This window comes from Diplotaxodon limnothrissa, linkage group LG18 (assembly GCF_057381915.1).
Source record: "Diplotaxodon limnothrissa isolate DT_005_m linkage group LG18, D_limnothrissa_male_GT1.1, whole genome shotgun sequence".
Lineage (NCBI taxonomy): Eukaryota > Metazoa > Chordata > Actinopteri > Cichliformes > Cichlidae > Diplotaxodon > Diplotaxodon limnothrissa.
This window is the reverse complement of record NC_140613.1, coordinates 9,138,751-9,166,243: the sequence shown is the minus strand read 5'-3', so window position 1 is coordinate 9,166,243 and position 27,493 is coordinate 9,138,751. Positions and strand designations below refer to the sequence as shown.

General features: G+C 40.8%; 1 protein-coding gene across 2 annotated transcripts; it reads left to right on the top strand.

Moving 5' to 3' along the window:
* Positions 1-4,595: 4,595 nt before the first annotated feature.
* nfatc4 (nuclear factor of activated T cells 4) lies at positions 4,596-25,799 on the top strand. Of its 2 annotated transcripts, none has more exons than XM_085378466.1 (13): positions 4,596-4,788; positions 8,992-9,152; positions 13,859-14,371; positions 19,361-19,536; positions 19,650-19,812; positions 19,999-20,099; positions 20,561-20,662; positions 20,912-21,099; positions 21,587-21,727; positions 22,798-22,853; positions 22,952-23,078; positions 23,227-23,949; positions 25,729-25,799. In XM_085378466.1, the coding sequence occupies exons 1-13, from the start codon at positions 4,596-4,598 to the stop codon at positions 25,797-25,799; spliced, it is 2,715 nt and encodes a 904-aa protein (XP_085234592.1). The 2 variants fall into 2 exon arrangements, with proteins under 2 accessions (XP_085234592.1, XP_085234591.1); XM_085378465.1 differs by having other exon boundaries at positions 8,986-9,152.
* The last annotated feature ends 1,694 nt before the right edge of the window (positions 25,800-27,493 follow it).

Sequence of the window (27,493 nt, the reverse complement as noted above, 5' to 3'; positions counted from 1 at the left end):
AACATTTTAAATAAACCTGAATTTCAATTCAATTTTATTTATACACCGTCAAATCACACCAACAGTCATGTAATAATATTGTATACTTTATTGATCCCTGTGGGGAAATCACTTTTGTTTTTCTTCGCATTTGACCCATTCACTCAGTGAAGCAGTGGGCAGCCACTAAGCAGGCCCCCGGGGAGCGGTGTGCAGGGACGGTACCTTGCTCAGGGGTACCTCAGGGTAGCCGTTCAGTGGATTCGAACCACTGACCTTCTGATCATGGGGCGACCGCCCCCCTATGAGCAAGCACTTTGGCGACAGTGGGAACGAAAAACTCCCTTTTACCAGGAAGAAACCTCCATCAGAGCCAGGCTCAGGGAACTGCAGTCATCTGCCATGACTGGCTTGGGTGAGGAGAGGAAGGCAGGATGAAAGAGATGCTGTGGAAGAGAGCCAGAGATAGTAATAAATAATGATTAAATACAGAGAGGTCTACACATAGTGACTAGAAATAGTGATTGAAGGAGAACTACTTCCCCCAGCAGCCTACACCTACTGCAGTATAACTAAGAGAGAATTCGGGGTCACCTGATCCAGCCCTAACTACATGCTTTATCAAAAAGGAAACTTTTAAGCCTAATACTAAAAGTAGAGATAGTGTCTGTCTCCCAAATCTAAACGGAATCTGGTTCCACAGAAGAGGAGCCTGAAAGCTGAAGGCTCTGCCTCCCATTCTACTTTTGAATACTCTAGGAACAACAAGTAGGCCCACAGTTTGAAAGCAAAATGCTCTAATGGGGTGATATGGCACTATGAGGTCATTAAGATAAGATGGGGCCTGATTATTCAAGACCTTGTATATGATTTTATGTGATGTACGTGATTCTGTGAAAATGTGTCTGTCTGGGACCAGCAGCCCCCTTAAAAGAAAGTATTATGTAAACAAATAAGAAGATTATCGACATTCACTGGATAACTTGATAATAGACTTTAACCTGTGGCAGTCTCACCAACCCTTAGCTCAACCCCAACGTCAGCCAAGAAAACTAGTGAAGACTCAGCCTCCAGTAAAAAGGAAAAAGGAGAAATAATTATTTGGGCCTCTGATGAATTTGTAAGTTTTCTCACTTACAACAAAATGAACGAAACGAAATATCAACCATGGTGGTGGAGTGGTTGGGATTGGTTCCTGAGTGGAGTGGTTCCTGTGTCGACAGAGCACAGGAACTTTATCAATCCCAGAGAGACACTGAGTTATAAAAGCAGCATAAAAAAAAGACAGCAAATCTGATGTATAACGGAAATCATGTTGCCAAAATCATTTTACTGATCATTTTTGGTAAATTTCACTTTGAAAATTCACTTCGCTTTGCTTTTTAGGAAAGTTACGGTAAAATTATTCTAGCTTTCACCACACGAGGGCAACACATCCACGGGAATCATTCCTTCTGTGTCTTCTCCTCCCATATACTTGACACTCAGCAGCTCCTCCTGTCTTTTGCACTCATCCATCATACTGCAGTGTTGCTTTAAACAATTTATTAGCCATTCAACTTTACAGTTTCACAGCCCTTTAAATCTTTCCATTTATAGCAGTGTCCTATCTCTGAACTGCTGGAAATGTACAGCACTGCTTACACATAGATTTTTAGGATTCAGTATTTATAAGAGAGTACTTTTGTCATCTATGCAAAAAAAATAAATAAATAAAAAATCATTCAGAACATACACATGCAGATTACAATACAATAAATGCTTATCCTCTAAGTGACAATGGACAATGCACATTTAGTTTTTTTATTTTATATCTTTATCAAAGTCTTAATCGATCTATCTCGATAACAGAAAGAAAAATAAAGCTGTTTAAAATAAATACCTGTAAACTCGCCCGAAGTGAAAATGATATAGAGGCGGAATGAGAGAGAGCAGACTAAATATATACTTTTTGTTGTTTTCCACACGACAAACAAGAAGAAAAGACTTTCCCCACCCCTCACCTCTTTTCTTGGATTATTTACTGCATGAAAAACACAAACCGTTGCATTAATTTCAGTGACACCGCTGTGTGAACGCAGTCCTGACAGCTCCGGCACTGGATTGACCCAGATACATGCAAATGCACATTGCAAGGAGATTACTATGTAATAAAAACATGTGGTATTTTCATTGTATTGTAAAGCTAGAGGAAGTCATTATAAAAAGGTGCAAAACTCTGTGTTGTTTTGTGGCCAAATGGGGGTTTCAAAAGGCAGGTTTATCTTACACTGTAAAACCCCCTGTACAACCTCAGGTGTATCGAGTAAGTTATAAAGGCATTCCTTTGTGTTTAGAAACTCAGTTGCAGTCAAATATAAACATCTTTTGTCCAACTTGATATATATTTCCCCTTAAAAAAGTGCTCTCTAGTGGCTCTAATAACTGTGGAGGAGCTCAGGGTCGTTTGATGGGTGGACGTGACCCTGAGAGAGTCCAATATTTATTTAAGATGTTAAATAGAATATCTATCACTGTTATCTAGGGTGGTCACGATGTCAAATTGAAATTTCCCCTTGTGGGACTAATAAAGGTATATCAAATCTAATCAAATTTTTATCCTTGTCAAAAAGGGTCACAACATTTGTTAAAAAAGCAACCTAAAACTAAACTGGATAAACAGCTGATAAAAATATTATAATATGGATTGAAGCTCATCCTGTGAATCCTGTTATCCTATGCGATTTTGTGCCATGATATTGATGTTTCATTTTTAAATAAGATTATCATCAGTACTCAGTTATAATAGCGCCACTGATTCTAATTATGGGTGCTCCAAACGGGCCGTTTGTTTCATTAGGAGGAAATATTTAGCAACAATTAAGTCCTATGCAAGACCTTTTGGAAAATACTCGTTTCAACAGCTGGAGCAACTGGCTTCACATCTGCTTTTGGAAAGGTACAGGAGGACTTTAAATATTAATCACACTGTCTGAAGCATGCTTTCACTCGTAGTTTGGACATTTTCTTGTCTCTTAGGAAAGCAGGAAACTAAATGGTTGATTAGAAAATTTCAACCACCATGAGGTCACCAATCAAACCTCTATGGGGTTTTTTCTTTACCACAGAGAAAACAATTTCCCTGATTATAACCCAATGGAGTCAGTGGGATTTTTTTCACCGTGGTTGTGTAAAGGTTTATCAAGTCTGAGGCTTGTTAGGGCCTCAGAAATTCTTGTGCCTGCCTTGCTGGTCGCACTTTTTCCTCTCCCCAACCACACTGCAACATCTTGAAATCAGTCCAGCATCCAAGGCCTGCCCACACAACCCCAAGAGGATGACATAGAGAGTGAAACAGGCCCCCAGCTACACACCAGTATAACATACTCCTAATGATTGTGAGAACGAGAGGAGGCCGAGGAAGGAGGACAGAAGAGACAGAGTGGAGGGGAGGGGGCACTGAGAGCTGAACTGAGGCGGAGAGAGCCAGAGAGAGAGTGTTTATTTAAGTTTTTCGTCTCCTGACTCAGACAGAGAGCAGACTACAGAGGATAATGAGAAACAGACCTTTGGTGGAGAGGAAGAGGAGGGAGGCAAGACTCAGGAGAAGGAGGGACAAGGAGGATTCAGTGGGGAGAAGAGGGGAGAAGGAGCTGGGAGGGAAAGGAAAAAAATGCAAGAGAAGAAAAGGGGAGGGGTGACAGCCAAAAAAGGGGGGCTGTTGTGTTCATTGCCACAGGAAATAGGCCCTCTTATGTTCACTAACTGACAGTTAACATCACAGCCCTGGTGGCCGTGCAGGCGGCCTATGGCAGGTTTCAGAGATAATGAACTTCTTGCCATGTGTCCTGCTCATGATTGGAATAATAATCATATTGTTTTGGGCTTAACTATGCGAAAATCTAATTGATGATAAGGATGATGAGGACATGAAGTTGATTTTAAAAGGAAAAACTAAATGAGATGATGCAAATGATGCAAAATGAGACAAGAAAAGAGAAATTTGCATGGGATTGTTATAATAAGTTATATTAAGTGAACGACTTCAAGAGAAACCTTCAGAGTGAGCGAGGCAGGGGGAGAGGAGGGGGGCAGGAGGTTGGGCAGAGGGGATTCATGACTGACAGACATGAGGTCCTATGGGGAATGAGTAACGGACCAACTGGAGCTGGGAAACCCACCCAAAGGCAATTAAGGGTAAAGGACGACAAAAATATTTGATAAACTTTTTTTCCCTCCTCCCAGTCTCTTGAAGAACTAGAAGAAGAAGCTACAGGGATGACGATGGAGCTAGAATGAAAGAGCCGACGGTATTTTGGAAATATGATTCGGAGAAGACTGTAAATTATCCGGAGCGAAAATTTGATTTGGATATCAAGACATCAAGTCTGGAAAAACTTGCAAACAAGGAGGCAAGAAGCAGAATTTTTCGCGTAGAAACTTTCTGAAGCAAAACTTTCCTACATATCCCAGATGAGGAATATTAGCACAATGACGCGCACTTAGGAGAAGAGTTTGGGGAATAAAGTTCCTTTGAATTCTTTTTAAAGGCGCACCAAGGGACGTTAAAATCGCCTGACGCAGGGAGACAAGATTGTATCAGTATATCTGTATCCTGTCCTTGCTGCCGGAGGGCGATGGGGGCCGCGCCGGGCTCGGGCTGGGAGGAGGGAGAGTTCGAGTTCAAGTTGGTTTTTGAGGAGGATCCGCCGTCGCGGCAGAGCCAGGGTCCATCCCCGGTGCGCTCTACCGAGCCGGAGAGCTCCGCTGCCGGGGAGGAAAGTGAAGGCGCCCTGCTGCAACTCGACTCCTCCAGCAGCAGCAGCCTGGGTTAGAGTCACTTCCTGAATAGCTGAATGTGTTAAAAGCAAAGGGACATACTGGATAAAGGGGGTCTGAGCGGCCTGACGGGGTGGCTTCTAAAACTCATGGGAACTTCTGTGCGCGTGCGTGCCGTTGCGTGTAGTCTGATGGGGCTTTCATCTGCATGCCTGTGCTTATGTGATGTGTATGTTTGAACGTACGTCCGATGCTTGCGTGAGAACGAGTATATTTTTACTGTGTGTTTGTTTTCTGTGTGGTATGCATCTGCGTGCATATCTTTGCGCATTGTGAGCTTGTGCATGCGTGCAGCCCCAGACTCAATGTGTTTCTAATCAGCTGTGCGTGTGAGTAGAGTTAACAGCTGCCAGCTGGGAAGGAACCTCAACCTCTGTGTACTGAACACACACACACACACACACACACACACACACACACCTCCCTCCCGTCTTCATCCGAGCTCCACCAATACATACACATACCTCACATCCTCACATCTTCTCACTCATTTGTTTCCCGCCCACACTGGCATACATTTGTATTACCACACCCAAGGTATGAACATTAACTACAGGAGAAAAAGGAGAGGGCAAGTCTTCACGTTTTTCTTCGCTTTTTTTTAATGTTTCAGAGTATGTAGGTTTTATTTATTTGGGTATAAATCTCAATGGATATGACCATAAAATGTGTTAAAGTTGGGCTTTTCAAAACGAAGCAATGCAGAAGTTAAATATGAATCCAGTATCTATCAAGGTAAACAGATGCTGCAACAAGATTGTTGTGGTGGTAAAGTTTGTTCACCAATGAGTTGAATAATTTAACTGTCAAAGACTTTTAAAAAATACATTATTGCAAAAATACTTATACTTTAGGTGAATCAGTCTATTATGCTGCTCCAGATCTGTTTTGTGACCTATTGTTTTTACCCCGAACCTCATGCCGGAAACCATCTCATTTAAGATCGAAGTTTGTTAAAGAGCTGGACTCTCGAACTGAGATTCTCTGAAGTATATTAGATCTGTTAGACTGGTATCTCCAAAAGAAACTGATCCAATGATAATTTAAATTATGTTTTTTTTAAAGATTAAGAAGAGAACACGAAGAGATAAATTCCCCATTAAATTGAGGCAAAAAAAAAAAAGACAACAGTTTAAGCTTAAGAAGAAATCAATCTGAGTGGCACAAATGTATGTTTTTTTTCCATTTCCTTTGAACCCTATAAGGCTTATATATATACATGTATACATACATATATATATGCCATACAAGGGGGCACACAGCAGTATTATGCCATTTTTGCTTTTCTCTTCTCTCAATGTCTCATGACCCCTCTCATGTATTTTTCCACCACTTGTGAGGCCCCACAGACCCCCAGGTTGAGGTAAACATTGCTTTTTTGAGGTTCAGCTCAGGACATGGAAACAAAGATGAAAGTATATTAGATCAGTGAGTCTTTTTCCCCCCCTGTTCGATAAGTGTTAGTTAAATTCTAGTGCCTCATAAACTCCTGCTGGTCTACATATAAACCGCTAAATCACTGATTCATGTGAAAAATCCGCCAGCAGAAGAGTTGCCTCAGTACTGTAGCTTTAATCACTTGGAAATACTTTTGTTGCCAGGAAACATTTGAAGAGATTTTTTTTTCACCCAGCTTCTTAATTCGTTGGCAGTTGCTGTTGTGTGTCCGCATTGCCCAAAAATTGCCCGCATGGCCCGCCGCCACTACGGAGCGGCAGCGAGCCTCGTTCATTAGAGAGTAACTACTGTTTGACTCCATGTGAAGCCAGACCACACCACACTGGGAAAATGTTGTGGCAAGGGATGTGGCCTTAAGGAGTCAGTTTGGTGGCTTATGGGCAAAATACAAAGGAGTCATGTTGAGATTATACAATGAAAAAAGTCTCTATATAAATGTCAAGGTCAGCGGTGGATTTGGGTGTGTGGTTCTTCATGCTGTGAAATGAATCAGTGGGCCAAAAGTAAACTTCATGATTTAGTTAGAATTCCCATTTCACCCTTTATTGCGCAATTTGTAACTATAATACATGGAAAAATGTACGAAATAGTTTAAAAGTAGAACTGAAAGTTTTGGAGGGATTTTGATAAATTGTTGCCATACGACAGAGTGATTATGGATAAAACCAAATCCCACTTTAAGGCAAGATTATCACAGTCTTTTTGGCCCACATTTAGATTCATCTGGACACCTACGTTGATGTTTTTGAACTGAATGTGGAAGCTGGCAGCATTTACCATTCCAAGTTTGGTCCCCTGTTTCTTGTTGCTTTTATTAACAAAATAATAAAGACTAAGACTAAAAAATAGCGTGAAGAATTTTAAAATGAAAACCAACTGGTGTCCAAGAGTCACAAAAAAAACATGGCTAATACCAAACTCATGTCTGCCTTTTAAATGTGAAGCTATAGTTAGCTGCTAATAAGCCTAGCTAGCATAAAGATTTAACAACAGCTTCAGAGATAATAATACATTGATTTTTATGCTTCTGACTAGGTGTTTCCAGTCTTTATGCTATAAAATTAAGCTAGTTGTCTCCAAATAGTGTACCAAGTATATGAGTGTGCAGTGAGGAACAGTGTAGACACCTCAGTGAATGGTCACGTTATGATGGTGCAGCGGTTTGAGTGTCAGAGTGATCCTGGAGGTTATGTTGTTGGGGGCATTTCCTCCAGGTTGGGTCTCCCAAGACAAACTGGTCTGTGACTGAGACTCGGCTCATTCCAAAAAAGCTCTGAACGTGACACATGGTCAGCATTTTTTCCTGTTTTTTGTGGACTGTATAAAACTGTCTGATAAGGTGTCGGAGACAAATTATATCCTAGGATTAAACAGCAATGCTTTTAGTGTTGTGATGGTAAAACCTGTGGGCAGATGTTCACATTGGTTCTTCCATGTAGAGTGGAAGTCTGGTCAGAGCTATAAATATTGATTAGGTTGTGGCAATTGGGAAAGCATATGCATGCATCTTTTTTAAATACATTAGCATTTGACTGAAGTTCACCTATATACACAAACTACTTTTTCTTTTAAATATAATGGCATATACATTTATCTACATGTAAATTCTGTTTCATTAATTTCATGGACTCTTACATGTCTGGATTATGACATTTGTCACCTTCCTAACCCCAGTGTCTGCATTATAACCCTGTGATGTGACACGAGTCTGGCTCAGGTTGCTCAGTACCATAAGAGACAGAGTTCAAAGCACGAGGTCAGATGTTAGAGGTGTACTCGTGGAGTATGTGTTTCTCGAATTGCTTGCTTTTCGTTTGATTGAGATTTAAGAGGGGCATCCAGCAAACAGCGACTTTCCCAACTCCTAATTTCATTTTTTAAGCAAGGAAATGTATGGTGTGATGCTAGTGGAGCTTTTTACTAAGAACACAAATACCGCTGTAATGCTATGTTCCTTCAGGCGATGTAATCAGAAGAAATTTTAAATGACAGATGTAATAGAGGCTTCCAAATACCACTATTTGCCTTAAGATTTTGGCTGGCTATCAAGTACACCTTGTACACAAAATGTTTTAAAATCACTCAATAATGTTAAGCAGCTGTTTGCCTCAGATTTTCTAAAAATGTCAAACGACTTAATCCTCTGTCAGTGCAGCTAGTTGTTTCTTATCTATTTGCTAAGCTAAGTTACTAAACTGTTTGGAGTAGTTTTGCATTTTCCGAAAATGACTTCTATTTCCTAATTTATATTAAAAGTGACAAAAATGCTGCACTTGCTTTTAAGACATTATTGCGGTAAAATTCCAGCGTGTGCATTTTCCATATGGTAGCAATTACAGTAAAATGAAGCGAAACTGGTGTGTAAAGCATGATAGAAGCACACTGATGATAAAAAATGAATCCTTACTCACCACAAATTGTGTTTACAATATTTTGATTTTCATCTAATGAGTCTCTCTCACGCCAGAGGTACAAGAGCAGGACAGTTGCAGAGCTAGCTATTATTGTGTGGTTAAGGGGATGAAAAGCAGATGAATAATTATTTATTGTCATGTGGATGAAAAGGTGTAAAGTGAACAGAACAAAGTGCTGTTCTTTGGGAGCATGGGATTATAGTCAGTTTAAGCAAGCAGGCAACTTGCCAACAGAAAGAGATTTTCTAATTCATATAATTTGTGGGTGTGCCCTTCATGTGTCCGGACATTCATCCCAACCTTTATGTATTTTCAGTTCCAGACAAAAACCTGGCTGCCTCTCACGCAGGTCACTCAATCGACATCCCCAGCCCGACACCTGCGTCCAGTCAGCGGGCAGGGATGCATTCCCCACCTCCACGAAGGGATCACTTCAATAAGTTCAGCGGGACCTATGAGAGCCTGCCGGCACGCTCTGTACAGGTGAGACAGCCTATGTCTAAGTATTTCATATAATCTGCAGTTTCAACCTCAACTGAACAAATGACCGTAGAAAGAATCAGCTGCAGCAGCTGCAGCAGCCGTCTGATTGGTTGACCTTAAGTTTGTTCCAAGCGCATATTCAACTTTTGTAGACACGCCATCGATTGCATGTAAGTCAGTCCAAGAAGAAGGAGGCTTCCTCAGCAGATTTCTCTTTGGTTTCCTTCCATTTCCCCTTAAGATTAAGAGGTTTTCCTTACTTGGAGAGTTTTTTTCTGTATCCAAACCAAGGGCCGAAAGACTTAGGGTATATAAGTTAAAGTTTTTTGAGACAAAGCAAACAGACTTTTAAACACTCACACATTTAGTTGAGGAAATATTATGCACTTCTTTACTATGACTTGAGCATTTTGCAGGGCAGCTGCTGAAATATTGTCATGGTCCTGGGCCATGTGGGCCCAGTATTCTTAGTTCCTTGTATTTTTGTATTTCGTTCCTTATTTAGGCCATGTCTTCTGAGTTGCCCTGTTGTGTTGTTCCCTAAGTGTTTTCCCTTCATGGCTTTTACCCCCTGTGTGCCCCTCTGTGTATCTGTGAGCCCTCGTCTCTCCTTATGTTTTATTCCTTGTTTCCCCTGCCCATTATGTCTAAGTTCTCCTCTCCCCGTGCTCTCTCTCCCCCCTGTGTGCCCTCTATGTATTTATGAGCCCTCGTCTCCCTTTGTGGTTGTTTCATGTTTCCCCAGCCCGTTATGTCTGTGTTTTCCCCGTGCTCTCTCTCCTCCTGTCTGAACCTCTGTGCCTGTACATGTCATGTTCAGTTCACCCCGCCCTGTCTCGTTATGATTATCAGTGTCACCTGTGTTCCCCGTGTGTGCCCACTTTCCTCGTTTACCCTCTGTGTATTTCTGTCTGAGTCTCCCTCTGTTCGGCGTCGCGTTCTCCCTCATGCTGTGTGTGATTCCCCTGTGTTCCTTGGTGAGCTTTATGTTAGTTTTTCCCAGTTTAGTTTTGTATTGTTTCTCGTGGCCAGCAATAAAGCTGTGTTTTTTGAGTTCATCCCCGTGTGTGTGAGTTTTGCGATTGGGTCCTCATCCTGCCTGCCACACAGCAAATCATGACAAATATGTTGTAATACTGTCTCAGAATATAACAAGGTGAGAGTACATGTACAGTTTTCACTGAATTCTGTGGTTTACTGGGTAAAAAAGATTGGTCTTTTGTACCTGAAGGACCCAAATTCTGGACTTGCAGACAACACAAGGTAAATGAAAAATAATCCTTGATTAGGTTGAAAGTCCTTTACAAAAGTTGAAAATTCCACAGCTGCACAATACATGAGGGAATAAACACAGAGAGGAAAACAGACTATTAAAATAAAACAGGAAGTAACTGCACAGCGAATCACGTGAAAAAGAAGAAGACTTGACAACGAGAGGGTGGAGAAGCAAGCATGTTCCTCAAAACATAAAAACATCCCACAAATAAAACACATAACCCAAACTGTATTATATTAACTAAAACTCAAAATTATAAAAACCACAGGACGTGACAAACAAGAGGTTTTAAACACAGCCAGACACCCAGCCTACTTTCTCCTACTGTCCTGGAGTCATTTTGAAAAAGTCTGAAGGCAGCTAAATTTCACTGTGGCAGATTTTATATATTAGGTTTCAAATTAAGCTAAAGAGGCTTTCAGGGAGCACATCCTTAAAAGGGGTCAGTGCCAAGAAAAGGATCCAAATCCACACATAAAAAAAGCTTGTTTTCTCATAGTTTATCTCACCACGATGTTAAATGAAACTCTTAGTACATACAAACAAAACGTAGTGATCACTGCCTCAGTGCTCTCTAAATAGAGAAGGGAATAAATAACGTATTTTTGCCTTGCCGTTAACAGATGTCCCCTTTAACTACTTGGTGGAGACCACAAGAATGAACACTTTCTAATATTTTTTCTTTGCTTTTTATACATTATTATTATTATTATTATTATTATTACATAACAATAATAATAATAATATAACAACAGACTGTTCTCTCTGTTGAGGTCAGGAAAGCGATTCCGCTCCCTGAAGACCAACACAGAGAGACTGAGGAGGAGCTTCTTCCCGCAGGCGATACGGTCTCTCAATCACACCACCACACAGTACTGACCCACACATATAGTTCTTACACACACACACACTGGACATTCTGGACTTTGGTTTTGCACAACACTGGTCACTATATTCTTCATTTCCGGTTAATACTTGTACAGCTGCTGTTATTGTGTATATATTTATTTATATTTAGATTTCTTCATACATTCTTATATAGTTCTATATTGTGTATTGTGTATTTTGTTGTACAGTTATTTTATTTTCAACTTTAATTTATATATTTTATCTTATTCTTCCCAGTTAAATTTACCCTTCATTCTAATTTGTGTTGTACAGTTATTTCATTTTTAACCTTAATTTATATTCTATTCCTTCCTAGTTAAATTTACCCTTTTTAATTTTTCATATTTATTTCCTATCTTATTCATAGCCTTTTCCTTTTTTTGTTTTCTTTAGGTCACGAGCAGTTGTCCAAGCATTTCACTACATATCGTACTGTGTATGACTGTGTACGTGACAAATAAAATTTGAATTTGAATTTGAATTTGAATTTTATTATTATTATTATTATTATTATTATTATTATTATTAACTCCTCCAGTTCTGATAAGACTTGGTAAGGATGTAGAGTGGGGTCATGTCAAAAATCCATTAAAATTTGGTCTGCATCCATCAAGGTCTTCAAGGTCAACTTCATTATTTATTAGTTGAAAATTGTCAAAAAGGCTCATAACTTATAAAAATATGATTCTATGCCGTGTTTGTAGAAAGTACCATAGACAATCTTAAAATATCATGTTGCATTTGACCTTTGACCTCTCCTTAAAGGTCAAAAGATTGATCTGAAGGTCAAAGTAATAACAATGGTTTAAAGAGCTATTTAAAATTGTGCTTCTTACTGCCAGTTTTCTTACTGAGATTTGAATTGTTAATTAGATACAGTGGGGCAAAAAAGTATTTAGTCAGCCACCGATTGTGCAAGTTCCCCCACCTAAAATGATGACAGAGGTCAGTAATTTGCACCAGAGGTACACTTCAACTGTGAGAGACAGAATGTGAAAAAAAAATCCATGAATCCACATGGTAGGATTTGTAAAGAATTTATTCGTAAATCAGGGTGGAAAATAAGTATTTGGTCAATAACAAAAATACAACTCAATACTTTGTAACATAACCTTTGTTGGCAATAACAGAGGTCAAACGTTTACTATAGGTCTTTACCAGGTTTGCACACACAGTAGCTGGTATTTTGGCCCATTCCTCCATGCAGATCTTCTCGAGAGCAGTGATGTTTTGGGGCTGTCGCCGAGCAACACGGACTTTCAACTCCCGCCATAGATTTTCTATGGGGTTGAAGTCTGGAGACTGGCTAGGCCACTCCAGGACTTTCAAATGCTTCTTACGGAGCCACTCCGTTGTTGCCCGGGCGGTGTGTTTTGGATCATTGTCATGTTGGAAGACCCAGCCTCGTTTCATCTTCAAAGTTCTCACTGATGGAAGGAGGTTTTGGCTCAAAATCTCACGATACATGGCCCCATTCATTCTGTCCTTAACACGGATCAGTCGTCCTGTCCCCTTGGCAGAAAAACAGCCCCATAGCATGATGTTTCCACCCCCATGCTTCACAGTAGGTATGGTGTTCTTGGGATGCAACTCAGTATTCTTCTTCCTCCAAATACGACGAGTTGAGTTTATACCAAAAAGTTCTACTTTGGTTTCATCTGACCACATGACATTCTCCCAATCCTCTGCTGTATCATCCATGTGCTCTCTGGCAAACTTCAGACGGGCCTGGACATGCACTGGCTTCAGCAGCGGAACACGTCTGGCACTGCGGGATTTGATTCCCTGCCGTTGTAGTGTGTTACTGATGGTGACCTTTGTTACTTTGGTCCCAGCTCTCTGCAGGTCATTCACCAGGTCCCCCCGTGTGGTTCTGGGATCTTTGCTCACCGTTCTCATGATCATTTTGACCCCACGGGATGAGATCTTGCGTGGAGCCCCAGATCGAGGGAGATTATCAGTGGTCTTGTATGTCTTCCATTTTCTGATGATTGCTCCCACAGTTGATTTTTTTCACACCAAGCTGCTTGCCTATTGTAGATTCACTCTTCCCAGTCTGGTGCAGGTCTACAATACTTTTCCTGGTGTCCTTCGAAAGCTCTTTGGTCTTGGCCATGGCGGAGTTTGGAGTCTGACTGTTTGAGGCTGTGGACAGGTGTCTTTTATACAGATGATGAGTTCAAACAGGTGCCATTCATACAGGTAACGAGTGGGGGACAGAAACGCTTCTTACAGAAGACGTTACAGGTCTGTGAGAGCCAGAGATTTTCCTTGTTTGAGGTGACCAAATACTTATTTTCCACCCTGATTTACGAATAAATTCTTTACAAATCCTACCATGTGGATTCATGGATTTTTTTTTTTTTTCACATTCTGTCTCTCACAGTTGAAGTGTACCTCTGGTGCAAATTACTGACCTCTGTCATCATTTTAAGTGGGGGAACTTGCACAATCGGTGGCTGACTAAATACTTTTTTGCCCCACTGTATATTTTTTTGTGTGTGTGACAATGTTTGTGACGAGCCTCTTATCTTTTTTCCAGGTTTCTGAATCTCGTGTGGTCGAGTGCCCCAGCATCCAGATAACCACCATCTCGCCTGATGATGACACAACACCCACCATTTCCAGTTACTGGGACATGGGCAACAGCGGCGGTTGGGACAGAGAGCGCCTTTACCTGCCTCTACTGGATCCTTTTACTTATCGTGACAGATGCCCCAGCTCCCTCAGCCCCAGCCCCGCCTCTAGCCCCTCCTCTCGAGGCTGGCTCAGTCCCGCTTCCAGCTGCGACTCTCTGCTGGTGGAGGAGGAGGAGCTGAACGAAGGCAGCATCAATTTTGGGCACTCATCATCCTCAAGGCCCACCTCACCTAGTGGGAAGAAGCGTAGAAACTCCCCGCTGGCGTCTCCCTGTACTTCGCGCAGAGGGAGTTACTCAGAGGAACTGCAGGGGTGCAACCTGGAGGGTGGAGAGTCCACCCCTCACTCTCAAGCTCCGCCCAGCAGCTGTGAGCTCAGCATTCCTCAGAAAACCAGGAAGACATCATTGGAGCAGGTAAAGTGCTGTGTGTGATCTATTGCCTTTACTTAGGTGCCGCCCTGCCAAACCTGGAGTAGGCCTCTCAAAGCAGCAGTATAAAATTCTGTTTTCTAACTCGGCTCCTACTCTTAGACCTCAAGCTGCCATCCCTGTCTAGTTTGTTTGTTTGTTTTTAAACTAAAACAGAAATTACAAGAGAGGGTTCAATCTAACTGTCAAGCCAAGGACACTGCACAGTCACACAGTAAAAAACTTGTGGAACTCAAGGTAGCCAAGCCATAATGAATGTCCAGCTTCATGATTTATTTGAGTCTATATGTGACCATCATATATCAAATGAACACCAAGCTGTACTGAAGAAGACTTGAAACCAGTGACTGACCCATTAAACTTATCAGGAAAATGTTCAGTGAGGCAGAAAATCGAGTGAAAACTCAGTGATTTCCTCATTGACTTCTATGTAATGGCGCTCGCAATGAGAGTCGCCGCCCCCTGCTGGCTATCACAAAGAATGCAGGTTCAAAGGACCTTTATTTCAGAGCCATCTATACAGTGTATGCTCATTTTATGTTGCTTTTACTATGCTTCTGTCTAGCATCGACACTAAATATGTATTTTAGCAAATACAAAAACTGAAGCAGTTTAAGTCTTAAAACAGTTTTCAAGAAAGCTAAAAGCTGCAACTTTTGAATGATACAGACACCTACGTTTTGTCTGTGAAGGTTCTCAGTCATCCAGGTCATCGTAGTCAAAGGAGCTTGCAAAGAAAAGCGTCTGGACTTCTATAAGTTGCTTGAAGACGTTTCACCTCTCATCCGAGAAGCTTCTTCGGATGAGCTTGAAGAAGCTTCTCGGATGAGAGGTGAAACGTCTTCAAGCAACTTATAGAAGTCCAGATGCTTTTCTTTGCAAGCTCCTTTGACACCTACGTTTTAGTTCCTGATTGGATGTTTAATTTGCAAAGATTAAACTCTGTTATGTTTTGAGATTTCATTTTTATTGTATGGGTATTTCTTTCCCAATACCTTGGCTTCCTCTGGTGATGGATAATGCTATGTTGCTGTATTTACTGTGCAAAAACTCCCAGTCTGTGTGTTCTGGTGCTGTGGCTGCTTTATACTTGTGTTATTACTGAACCCTGATGTATTCATCAGAGTGTGAGAGTGTGTGTATGCTCAGAAACCATGTAAAGGCATGGAATGTGTGTATGGCTGGGTGAAAAAAAGCTCTCTGGATGCTCAGTTAGAACAGAAAAGTGCTATATCTATATCTAAGTATCAGTCCATTTACTTTCAGCAATAGTTCCACATGATTGCCGGTCCAAACAGTTTTGCCATTACTATACTTCCTCTGTAATTTTTTGTAGAGATAAGCAGGCCCCTCTGTGTAGACGGCCTGCCTATAATCCACGTGCTTGGACATTATTGCATAAATGTTGCTAATATTGCATTAGTGTATTAGTGTAGATACCTCCAAAAGCTGACCATGATGTAATTTTCAGGCTGCATTGGCATGTTTTCTTACTCCTTTATTTTGTGATCTGTTCCTTGCCATAGTTTTGTTGACTTTTCTTTAGAGTACATTAGGGTTCCCTTACACAGAAATAAGGAAAACAACATTTACTTCTTTCTCTAAATCTATAAAACTTTGGTTTTTGGATAATCAAACATGTTGTCATGATTTGAGTAGTGTCAAAGAAAGTCTTTGATTCTAATGTGTAAGGATTTTTAACATTTGATTTTTAATATGTTATATGGGCATTGTAAAGATGCCTGGGTCGTTGACCCAGGGTTTTTGAGTTTATTATTTATTATTTCTAGTCTTTGGTTTCTTTGAGTTCTGTCTTATGGTTTATGTCTCTGTCTTCTCTAGTTGCTATCTCCCCTGTCAGCTGTATCCCCTTGTCTAGTTCGCGTCTCTGTGTATCCTTAGTTGCTATATCCCCGTGTCCAGTCAGTGTCTGTGTCTGCCCTGGTCCCACATCTCTGTTCCCTCTGTTGTAGTGCCTGCATGTGAGTCTGTGTCTTTTGTTCAGTCTGTGTTATGGGTTTCCTGTTTTACTTTGAAAGTCCACGTCTGATTTTAATGTGTCTGGTTTTGCTTCCCCTTGTCTCGTTAGGCCTGATTTGCCCCAGCTGTGTGTCCCTCCTGTTACCCATTCCCCGATTGCTCCCTCTGGTCGTGTCCAAATTCATGGGCTGCATCCTCCTGAGGCCGCATTTGTAGACCGATTACGTCACAGCGACGCGCCGAAGGCTGTCCAAATTCGTAGACTCCTCCGAATGCAGCCGACAAATGCGTCCTCCTTTTCCCTGAATTTGAAGGATGGGTCGGGTGTGTCCTTCGTGGCCTACCATATCCCAGAATTCATAGCGCGGCCCAGCCAAACTCCAGTTTCCAATAATGGCGGCCGCTACTAAGTTTTAAAATTACTCATACTAATCTTTCTGGGTCACAAAATAAACTTTTAACATATTTTCAGGCGAGAAAGTAGCTGTGTAAACATCAAATATCTGCTCGGTTTATCAAGATATCGCATATTTGCAAAAGTGCTTCGACGTTTTCGGAGACGTCTGCTACCCACCAGCTCGATAGCTAGCCGGGAGCTCCAGGGTTACTGATGCGGCTGAGAACGGCACAACTCCCGGCACATCATTTTCAGATCACCGCGGACTTTCGCTGCTCGGGTTAAACGTAATATATAAGTCACTTAGACAACCTAAAAATGTTATTGTTGGGCTTTTTTCAGTGTTTTGTTTGTTCGTGAGTAAATCGGTTTGGCTGAGATTAAAGTTATTAGATTAGATTAGATAAAATAAAACTTTATTAATCCCCCGGGTTAGAGATGGACCGATCCGATATTACGTATCGGTATCGGTCCATACTGACCTAAATTACTGGATCGGATATTGGAGAAAAATAAAAAAATTTAATCGATCCATTAAATATCACGAAAGCACAAAACTTGCAACACGCTGTAACTCACCTCAGAACGTTAGCACGTTGGAGCAGTATGCATCATGTGATAGAGCGGCTGTGGCATGCGGGACCTGTCGGTGGTCTGGATAGCATTTGGAGCTTCGCTAGCAACCCGGCATTTCATCTCCGACAAAGTTATCCCCGAGAGAAGTAAAGCAAGTGTGTAAGTCCATCTCTGAATGTTTGTAAAGCATTCCTGCGTTAAGCTTAACAGGCGACTGCCTCTTCTTGCTGCTACTTCAATCATGAAACTGCTTAATGATCAGCTGATCGGCTTTTCTGTCGCGAGTCCGTCTCTCTTGTTTGCTTTTGGCCCACTTTGCACCAGAAAGAGGAAACCAGCGGCTGAACAACAGCAGCACGTTTAAGCTTGATCAGCTGTTGTTAGAATGTATTTAATATTACTTTCTACACCAGGATCTTTTTCTACGTAGCTGACGCTGGTAACTGTGCAGGGGCGGATCTAGCAAAGTTTAGTCAGGGGGGCCAATAGGGCATTAACAGGGAAAAGGGGGCACAAAGACATACTTTTCTTTCTTATACTCATTTAAAATGTCTAGCTTTTAATAAATAATTATCTGACACCCAAATTTTTAATTTGATGTAAAATGAATAGAAGTCAATTCCTGTATATAGTAACTATTAAGTCTAATATACCCTAGTAAGCTATAGTACTTTTTCCTTTGGGAAGGTACCATCTGTGCAGTCTGCAATTTTGTTGAAGAAAGATGTTGAATCTATTTAATATTTCTTGAAAAATAATTGATTTCTGTGCATTTTTTTTTCACACTGCATCAAATTAAGGTTGATTACGTCGATTAAGCATCATGAGGTGGAGCGTGAGGGGTGGTTCCCTATTTTTTATTTATTTATTTTTGTTGTTGCTGGGAGTTGGAACCCTATTAGTTAGGTTGCTTAATATTTATGCTAAGTACTCTTTAAAATACCAGAATAGGGAGGATGGTGTAGGTTTAAGTTTATTAGATTGATCAGTATTGCTGAACTATGAAATATTTTTTTTTGCATACAGGTATAACAGAATAGCTTTAGTGTAGTTGTTGTTTTAAATTTGAGTATGAACTTATACAAAATGCAGCAAGATATTTAAAAAACAGTTTTGTTGATTAAAAAACACTATATCGGATTCATATCGGTATCGGCAGATATCCAAATTTATGATATCGATATCGGTATCGGACATAAAAAAGTGGTATCGTGCCATCTCTACCCCGGGTGGGTTCCTCCTTGGTTTTTACACAGCTGACTAAACGTCAAACAGAAAACTGATTAAACAGAAGTATGAGACAGTCGAGAATTTACGCCAGTGCCCTGTTATATTTTAGATAGCAAGAAGCAGACGGCTGAGTTTATTAAACTCCACCGAGACAGCGGTGACGCTAATCAGAAGGCTAGACCGTCCAATTTCACGGCCGTTTACTTCCGGCCTACCCGACCTTCTGAGGACCCGGCCCACGTAGACCGCGAAGGCCGGGTTCTCAGGAGGATGCAGCCCATGAATTTGGACACGACCTCTGTGTATTTGAGCCCTGTGTTTCTTTGTGTCTGTGTTGCGATCTACCGTTTACCTAGCTGTGTTCTGTCAGTCCTCCGGTGTAAGTTTAGTTTGATTTTTTCCAGTTATGTTATATTTGAGTTTAACATTAAAGCTGTTTTGAGTTCACATCTGGCTCTGGAGTCTGCACCTTGGGTCCTATTCCTGTCTGCACACAGCCCACACATAACAGGCATGTGTTTATTTTTAGATATGTTTCTCTCTTTTAGCTAGCCTCACATGCCTGTGTATGTGCGGTTTTGTTGGTTAATTTAATATGTTATCAATAGGCAGGGACTACAGAAGAAAATTAGCTCGTGCGGCTAAATCTGGCACATTCACATGATGAATTGTTTAAATAAATAAAAACATAAACATACAGAGAAGACTGAAATATAAAAGAAACATAATAGAAATAGCAAAGCAAAAACAAGTCTGTGGAGAACTAAAGAGGTGGGATTTTTGTGTTGCAGTTATCTCCCAGGGAGGTGGACCAGGAGCAGGCTCTGGGCCACAGCTCTCCCTGCCCACTGCCAGAGACCCAGCAGACCAGGAGAGAGCCCCCATCTGTGGGCATGGACTACCTCTCTGTTCCCCCTCCTCTGGCCTGGGGCAGAACCCGAGCCAGCGCCCACAGCCCTCTATTCAGGCAAGGACAGCATCACTTTTCAACATTTCAATCCTGTAAATTTACTTGCTTCTCTCCATGTGGGTCTTTCTATTCTTACTACATCTAAAATTCTCACATCTGATTTATTTCAGGTCTAACGCCCTGCCGCCACTTGATTGGCCTCTGCCATCCCAGTTTGACCAGTATGAGCTGCGTATTGAGGTCCAGCCTCGGCCACACCACAGAGCCCACTACGAGACGGAGGGCAGCAGAGGAGCCGTCAAAGCTGCACCGACTGGACATCCTGTTGTCAAGGTGAAAACGAAATTTCTCAGGGTTTTTTTTTTTTCCACCTTTTAACTGAGTTATATGATATCAGATCTAATTTAAGGTTAACATGTCTTTGATCATGTTCACACGACACTGGAACAAATTCTTTGGCCACTGCTGCTGGCCTCATCGCAGTTTGATTTCACACTGCGTCTCTCTCTATCTTCACAGCTGTGTGGTTACACAGAGAGAAAACCGCTCTCTCTTCAGGTTTTCGTTGGAACAGCTGATGACCGATCAATCAGACCACATCCTTTCTATCAGATACACAGGTACTGAGCTGCAGTATTTTTCTATTTAAACACAAATGTTTTCTTCATGCCATGATGTTCAAGGAACACAAATTTCAGGGGACCCATCACGTGACTGTCGTAGCTTTAACCATTGTGCAATAAACCACCAGCTGGTTCTCGTGTTAGTCCAGAAAATATGTTACAACAGTTGTTGTTAGTCCCTTCCCATAATCCAGAGAATATATTTTTGATTATGATATCCTATATCGAGTGAAGTGCAGATCCAAACTGAGAAAAAAGTCATTAGAAAAAAAGCGAGGGTGATATTAGTGATTATTGATCTCATGTGTTCACAGAACTTGAAGTGACGTGAAAAGGATTATTAATCCTCACATTTTGGAAGCAATTTCACCGTTTTTCGTTCATAAATAACTTGTGTTCTGCTGGGATTTCACTTTATTTTTCTCAGCTGGTAAATTTAAATGTATGTTCCCCTTCAGAGTGACTGGAAAGATGGTGGGCACTGCCAGTCACGAGAGCGTCCAGGTGGGGACCAAACTACTGGACATCCCCCTCAGCCCCGAGAACAACATGACTGCTCTGTAAGTCAGAAGGATGCTCTCACTGTCCTCGTCATGTTTGTAGAAAAAGGATTTTTTTTTAACACATATGCTGGAGTTGCTTATTATATATGCTCGGGTGGGCTGCTCATGTTTGACTGCTGTGTCATACCTTTGTAACTGGTCTACTTTAAGTTTTAAATAGCTCTTTCCCTAAAGTTTCAGTTTCAGTGTTGAGTGAAACTTTTCCTACTCAAAATTATGTCATGAGACAAATCTTGTGTTTCACAGCATCGACTGTGCCGGGATTTTGAAACTGAGGAACTCAGACATTGAGCTGAGGAAAGGAGAAACAGATGTTGGAAGGAAAAACACACGTGTTCGTTTGGTGTTTCGTACCCACCTCCCTATAGTGCCCCCTTCAGGACCCCCTGGACGAGTGTTGGCTCTGCAGGTTGCCTCTCTGCCCATCGAATGCTGTGAGTGGCTGCTTTATGGAGAATTCATATTATGATACAGAATCCTTTTACAAAGGAGTCACATTTGAAACATGCAGTGTCACTTGGATTTGTCAAAGGTTGAGATTTTTTACAATTCTGCAAACACTGATCACAAGTGCTTTGCTTTATAAACATTATTTTATTTTGTTTTTCACTTCCAGATCTTATTTGATATATTTGATTTTATTCTACTTTATAATGTCATGTCTTTTTAATCAACCTTATCCTGCATTACTTCTGCTCCACTACTCAAGCTCTTAACTTCACTGATTACTCTTTGTTGCTTTTTTTTTACATTTTATTTTACTTTGTATTTTATGGATTGATGTTTTATTGCATTTTGCTCTGTATTATTAATGGCTTGTCCGTCATCTGTAGAGCACTTTGAGATGCACTAACCTTGATGAAAGGTAGTGTATGATTAAAGTCTGACTACATATGCATTTATCGTTTCTCTCCACCACAGCCCAGCGTTCGGCCCAGGAGCTGCCTGTCATCGAGTCGGTCAGCCTCACTTCCTGCTCTGTGGAAGGAGGGGAAGAGCTGCTGCTGAGCGGCACAAACTTCCTGCCAGTCTCCAGAGTCCTTTTCATGGAGAGAGGCACAGGTAAGCGTCCAGAGGAGCCTTGGCGCATTTTAATTTACAGAACTGGCAGTAAAAGTTGATTGGGAATATAATAAGACAGAAAATAATTTGAAATCACTTTTTAATATTAGGTAAATGATACTTCAGCTCATTAGATTTAGATTAAAATAGTGCTGCAGGAATTCACAGTTAGAACTTACAATTCTCTAACTGTTAACTTCTCCAACTAGTTAAACATGCATGGGAGAGTTAACAGACCCACTATACATACACAGAGAGGCAAGAGAGGAAATAAAATTAAATGCAAGACACTAAACACAAGGAACTTCCAAAATAACATGTGAGAGTCATAACTAAATGGAACAAACACTGAGGGAACAAATAAAAAACGAGTCAACAACTGAGAAAAGCAAAATGTTCAAATAACATAAAGATCAATAAACCAAAATAAAAATACCAAACAACCTAAAACAGTTCAAAAACCACATTAAGTTATAATACACACACAAAAAATGATAATTTTCACTATTTCATAGTGAATAGTTCTCTCATATCAAATCATAAAAACTGTCAAAATGCACATTTCCAGGTTCCCACACATAGTTGACAAGCATTTCAAATGCAGAGCACGAAGGATTTGATGCAATGCTTGTGCAACTAGGTCTAATAAACATTGAAGATGTTGTGGGACAATATTTTTTTATTACAACAAACAATAGGCCCCTTTAAATGGTTGTCTTCACATATTTGAAGTTCATTATATGCTGATAATTTTCACATTCAGGTCTGTGTAATCCAGGTATTAGAAACTTATCTCACATGTATGTCATAATGTGGGGAGAACGTGGACTCAGAGACTCAAGAGTTTAAAAAATCAACAAATCTTTATTCAAGCTGAACATCAAAATTCAACCCAGTATACACACAAAGAAAAAATTATATGATGATTATTTGATGATGAGTTCAGAATCAGAAGGGGGATACTAGAAGTCTAACAGACATTTTAAATGAAGCTTAATTCAGATGCTGCACTTTTATAATTGACTTGTGTTCATTATGTCAAACCTTGCTCTTGTGCTCTTTTGCATTAGATGGCAAATTACAGTGGGAGGAGGAGGCTCATGTTGACCGTGACAACAGCAATGAGGTAAATTTGTGAAATTTCAGCAGACGCATCCAACACAACTGGAGATGCTCTGATAAATGCTCTGTAATCCCCCTGTATGTCGTCTTTATGCCTTCCAGTGTCTGTTATGTGTGAGGGTCCCAGCCTACAGTGACCTATCTGTCAGTCGGCCTGTGTCGGTCAATCTTTATGTTTCTAATGGGAAGAGGAAACGGAGCAGCACTCACTGCTTTAAGTATTTACCCAGTGAGTATCTAATCCCACAAATAATTTTGAAATAAAGAGATTTATAGTTTGAAATCCAATGTAAATACAACACTTATATGTGGCAGCTGGACATGCTTTACATGAACATCAGTTATGTGTGTCAGTTATTCTCGGTTTCTTCCCTCAGTTATGTTCAAAGAAGATGATCCCCTGCTCTCTCGATCCCCTATGCTGCCTCTGGATGGCGGAAACATGTGTCCTGCAGGGGGTCCACCCAGGATAGACAAAGGCTTCCATGTGAGAGGGGACCATATGTCTGATGAGCAAAATCTGAGCTTCCACCTACCCCCCTACCCCTCCACCTATTCCTCTCCGTGCCCACCCATAAACTACAATGAGGAGTACTGCTCTAAACCTGATGCCACGGTGGAAGAGCCCGGCGGGACCAGGCCAGCACTATCCGAGCGTCACCCCAGTTTTGAGAACCTAGAGCTGGGCTTCACCGAGCTCCTTCCCCCTCTGTACCCACGTGGTCCGCAGCCTCCCTCACCTTCACCTTCCCCATGGCTGGACTCACCCTACTTGTCCTCTTCACCCTCTCCTTCCCAGTCATCCTCTCTCAGCCCTTTCCCAGCTGGAAGTCCTATCTCAACCTCCCCTCTGCCTCCCATCCCCAACTCCTCTTACCCACAGTACTCTGCTTATGCTCAGGAGGTCTGTCCCTCCCCTCCTACCAACCCAAACCCCTATCAGGATATCTGCCCAGCATCCTACTCCCACTATGAGGGCTGGGACCCCCAGGGAAGAGTGCTGGATACAGGAAATGGGGGAGAGAGGGATCCCAAGATCCAGGAGTGTCCATTGGAGTTTACCAGCTCTGCCTCTATGCACCACATTACCTTTGAAGAAGGTGAGACATAGTTTTTTTCAAAAAAAATGTGATATTTGAAAACTGATTTGATAAAAAAAAAATGACATAAGTGGCTACAAACACAGATACAGAAATGTTGGAGGAAGAAATACAAAGAATTTTTAATATTCTGGATAGAAGAAGGAATGGTATCCACTGAATGGACTTTGCATTTTGGCTGCCACTCTCTAGGTATTTTGGGCGTTTTTTTATTTTGTTTTTCTGGCCAGAAGTGACCAGATTTGGAAGAGAATGTGGAGTCCTAAGATATCTGGTAATATCACCAAATTTGCCATACATATCTGTTAATTATTGATAAGAAACATAAAAATAAAAAACAGAAATTTCACTCCACAAAACTAGATCACAAAGTTCTTGGACAGCTGTACCACACAAACAGCACAACTACACTTAGCAGCCTTTCTAGTATCTAAATGTACAGGTTATAAAATAACTTTTTATTTTGAAAGGGCAAACTTTTCACAGAGACAATTTGTTGTACCAGACTGTAAACACGACTTTAATGCCGTAAAGCTGGCCATTTTAAAGTGAGTATCAGCGGAAGTTGACTCACTTTTGAAGCCAGTCTCCAGTGGCCACTATAGGAACTGCAGTTTTTAGCACTTCAGTGTTCTTGTTTTTCAGCCCCGGGACTATGATTTTTAAAGGCACTTTTTAAAACAAGTTTATTAAATCATGTTTATTAATGCTGAAATATTTTTCTACTCAGTGCATTGTCTTTGATCTACAAACACTGCTTTATGGAGTGAGAATGTGATATGACATGCAACACAGGCTCTCTGATGGCCAGGATAGCTGGTGATCATGTGGTATTTGGTGTAAAGATTTGGCTACCAGGCCGATTCACAACTTTATATGGACATTACCTGCAGGGTCAGTCATAGTAAAAAAGAAAAGAGCTGTATTTTTGTCAAAATTTGAATAATCTGAATTTATGATCTCCAAATTAGTTTGCCATTTAATTTGGCCCCAAAAATTGTCTTTTTGATGAGAAAGTGAAACCTTGTTGTAGGTAAACTGGTAGCTTGAGAAACAAAGTGGTTAATTCCAACCTACCTCTTGACTAAAATAAAAGAACCCAGAAAGACTAGTTTTCAAACAGGTAACTCCTTATTTGTAGAGTTTCAGTCTCTTCTAAAAACACCATCAAAAGTCTCTTGCCGGGTTCTACTAGGACCTTCTTCCTGCTTCCTGTTACAAAGTGCTTACTCTTAAGGGGTTGCTCGATTGTTTGGGTTTTCCCCAATACTGTAGGGTTTTACGATTATTGATGATTGATTTAACTGCATGGAGTTATTGATGGTGACTTGACTTGATTGAGTTGATAATTGTATAAACTATTTTTGATTTTTGATTGTGACAGATATATAGACAGATATTAGTCAATGTAATGTTTGGTAGCATCTTGTGGTTGCTGGTGTTTTTAGATGTTTACAGTCTTCACTGTAATTTGCATTATAACATTTAAAAAAAGAAACAAAGCATTAACCTTGGTGGTTAAGTTGGGGACTAGATTTTATTTTTACTTGATGCAAGAAGATGTGGTGTGGTGTGCAGTTTTTCTAGATGTTCCAAATACGTAAAAAAAAATAAAAATACAAATCTCTAAAAAGGGGATGTTGAAATACGATTAAAATAAAGCCAATGAATTCTGAAAATATACATACAATTGAAACTGACAGTGCAGTATAGGTTATTTTGTATTTTGCAGCAGCAAATTGCATCAAGTGAATCTGTGATTTTCTTCTCCTTCCACAGTATCAGAGTTCATCGGGGAGGACATCCAGTCTTACCAGCCAAGCTCACAGATGGACAACCAGCCAAACTGAGCTGAGAAGGTCCCCCGTTTGATATTCAGCCTCATTTTAAATTCCTTATGCACTCGGTATCAAGATGTGTCGCTGCAGTTACATGTAATATTGAAAGGGGATTACCAGGACACTGTAATTATGACCACAGGTAACTGTTTTATAAAGGGAAACTAATATTTGTAACATGTTTTCAAAATAAATTATATAAGAAACTGCTTGAGTTTGAAATGTCTGCAAAACATAGACCATAATCTTTTTTCAGGGGCTGTTTTCATTGATGTTTTTCTTTTGGTCCTGAACTGGGCTTAATCCACAACTGGGGAAACCAGCTGCTACTGTTTCTCAGTATATATCGGCTGGTGCAGGGCTGATATTTGACCTCTTGAAAGGATGATAAGGCAGGGACTTTTAAAACAGTTTGAAAGGTTTGTAAGAGATATAGTTTGTTAGAATACCTCAAAGTAGAGCAAGTTTGTTTCAGAATGGTGAAACATGGAGGAGTTGGTGGGTGACTCAGCAGAAGGATGCTTCAGCAGTCTTAAATCAGCAGCTGTTTGAAAGAGTACTCATAGTCCTGCAACCCTTTACAGTGTCCTTTTTTTCTCCTCTTAAAGAACTGTGGCTAGAGGAGAGATGGATGAAAAGTCTTTAAGTCTCGCAAAACATTCAAGGTAATAAAAAGTTTTCAAACAACAAGAAGATCTTAAAGTTGCAGCAGATAGTTTGCTGACACTTTTATGGGTATATATGCTTCGCTGCAACCATACATGGGCATGCTGTGAGCTTGAGACCAAAATCACTAATGGTACAGGATAGTTACAGTATAGCTGCCGTGGAGCTCTGAATGTAGCTCTACTGAAGCCATAACGCCTTCATGACACTGACTTTTCCATTTCCTCGTCCTACTTTTCTCTCTGGCTGCAGCTCAGGAAAGGTTGTTAGTTACACATGGAAAGTTCATGACAAGCAAACGTGCCAAAAATAAATAAATGGAAAGCTTGCGTTTAAAGCTGCAAATAGCATTTTAATTATAGCTGAAGAGCACAAAGGGCTGAGTTAAAGGAATCAAATCACAACCAGATAACAGGACAGGTATTGGTATTGATTAGTGCAGATGTAGAATTGCGTGGAAGAACTATTTCATACTGGAGTGATTATACACAGATTGGCCCACACCATTAAAACAACCAGCACATGAGGTAAATAACACTGATCATCTTGTTACAGTGTTCGGTCCTGGCACTCGTGCGGAGGTTACTTTGACACATACCACCCATCTGAAACACCCCCCACCCCCCCCACCCCTAACCGCTGCAAAGTCATGCACCAGTGACAGTGGCAGTAAAATGTGGCTCGCCACGCTGCTCAAGAAAATCTTCCAGAACAAGAAAAATAGCTTAAACTGTTAGCCCGACCTCCAAACTCCCCAGATCCCAATCCGGTGAGCAACAGTGGAAAGCACAAGAATCAGACCAAGGAGTCCCCACCCAGCAAACCACAGGAACCAAGGGTCCACTGCCAACATCCCAATGTCAGACACCGCCATTGTATACATGTATGTGTAAGCATGTTCATGGGAATATTTATGTATTTTTTTTAAGATCCACTGTATTTCCAGTCCTCTGATACAAAGTAATGCTTTTGTTAATTGAAAAAATGAAGAAAATGCATAAAAAAGCCTTATGAAACCAAAGAATCAACCTCAGCATCTT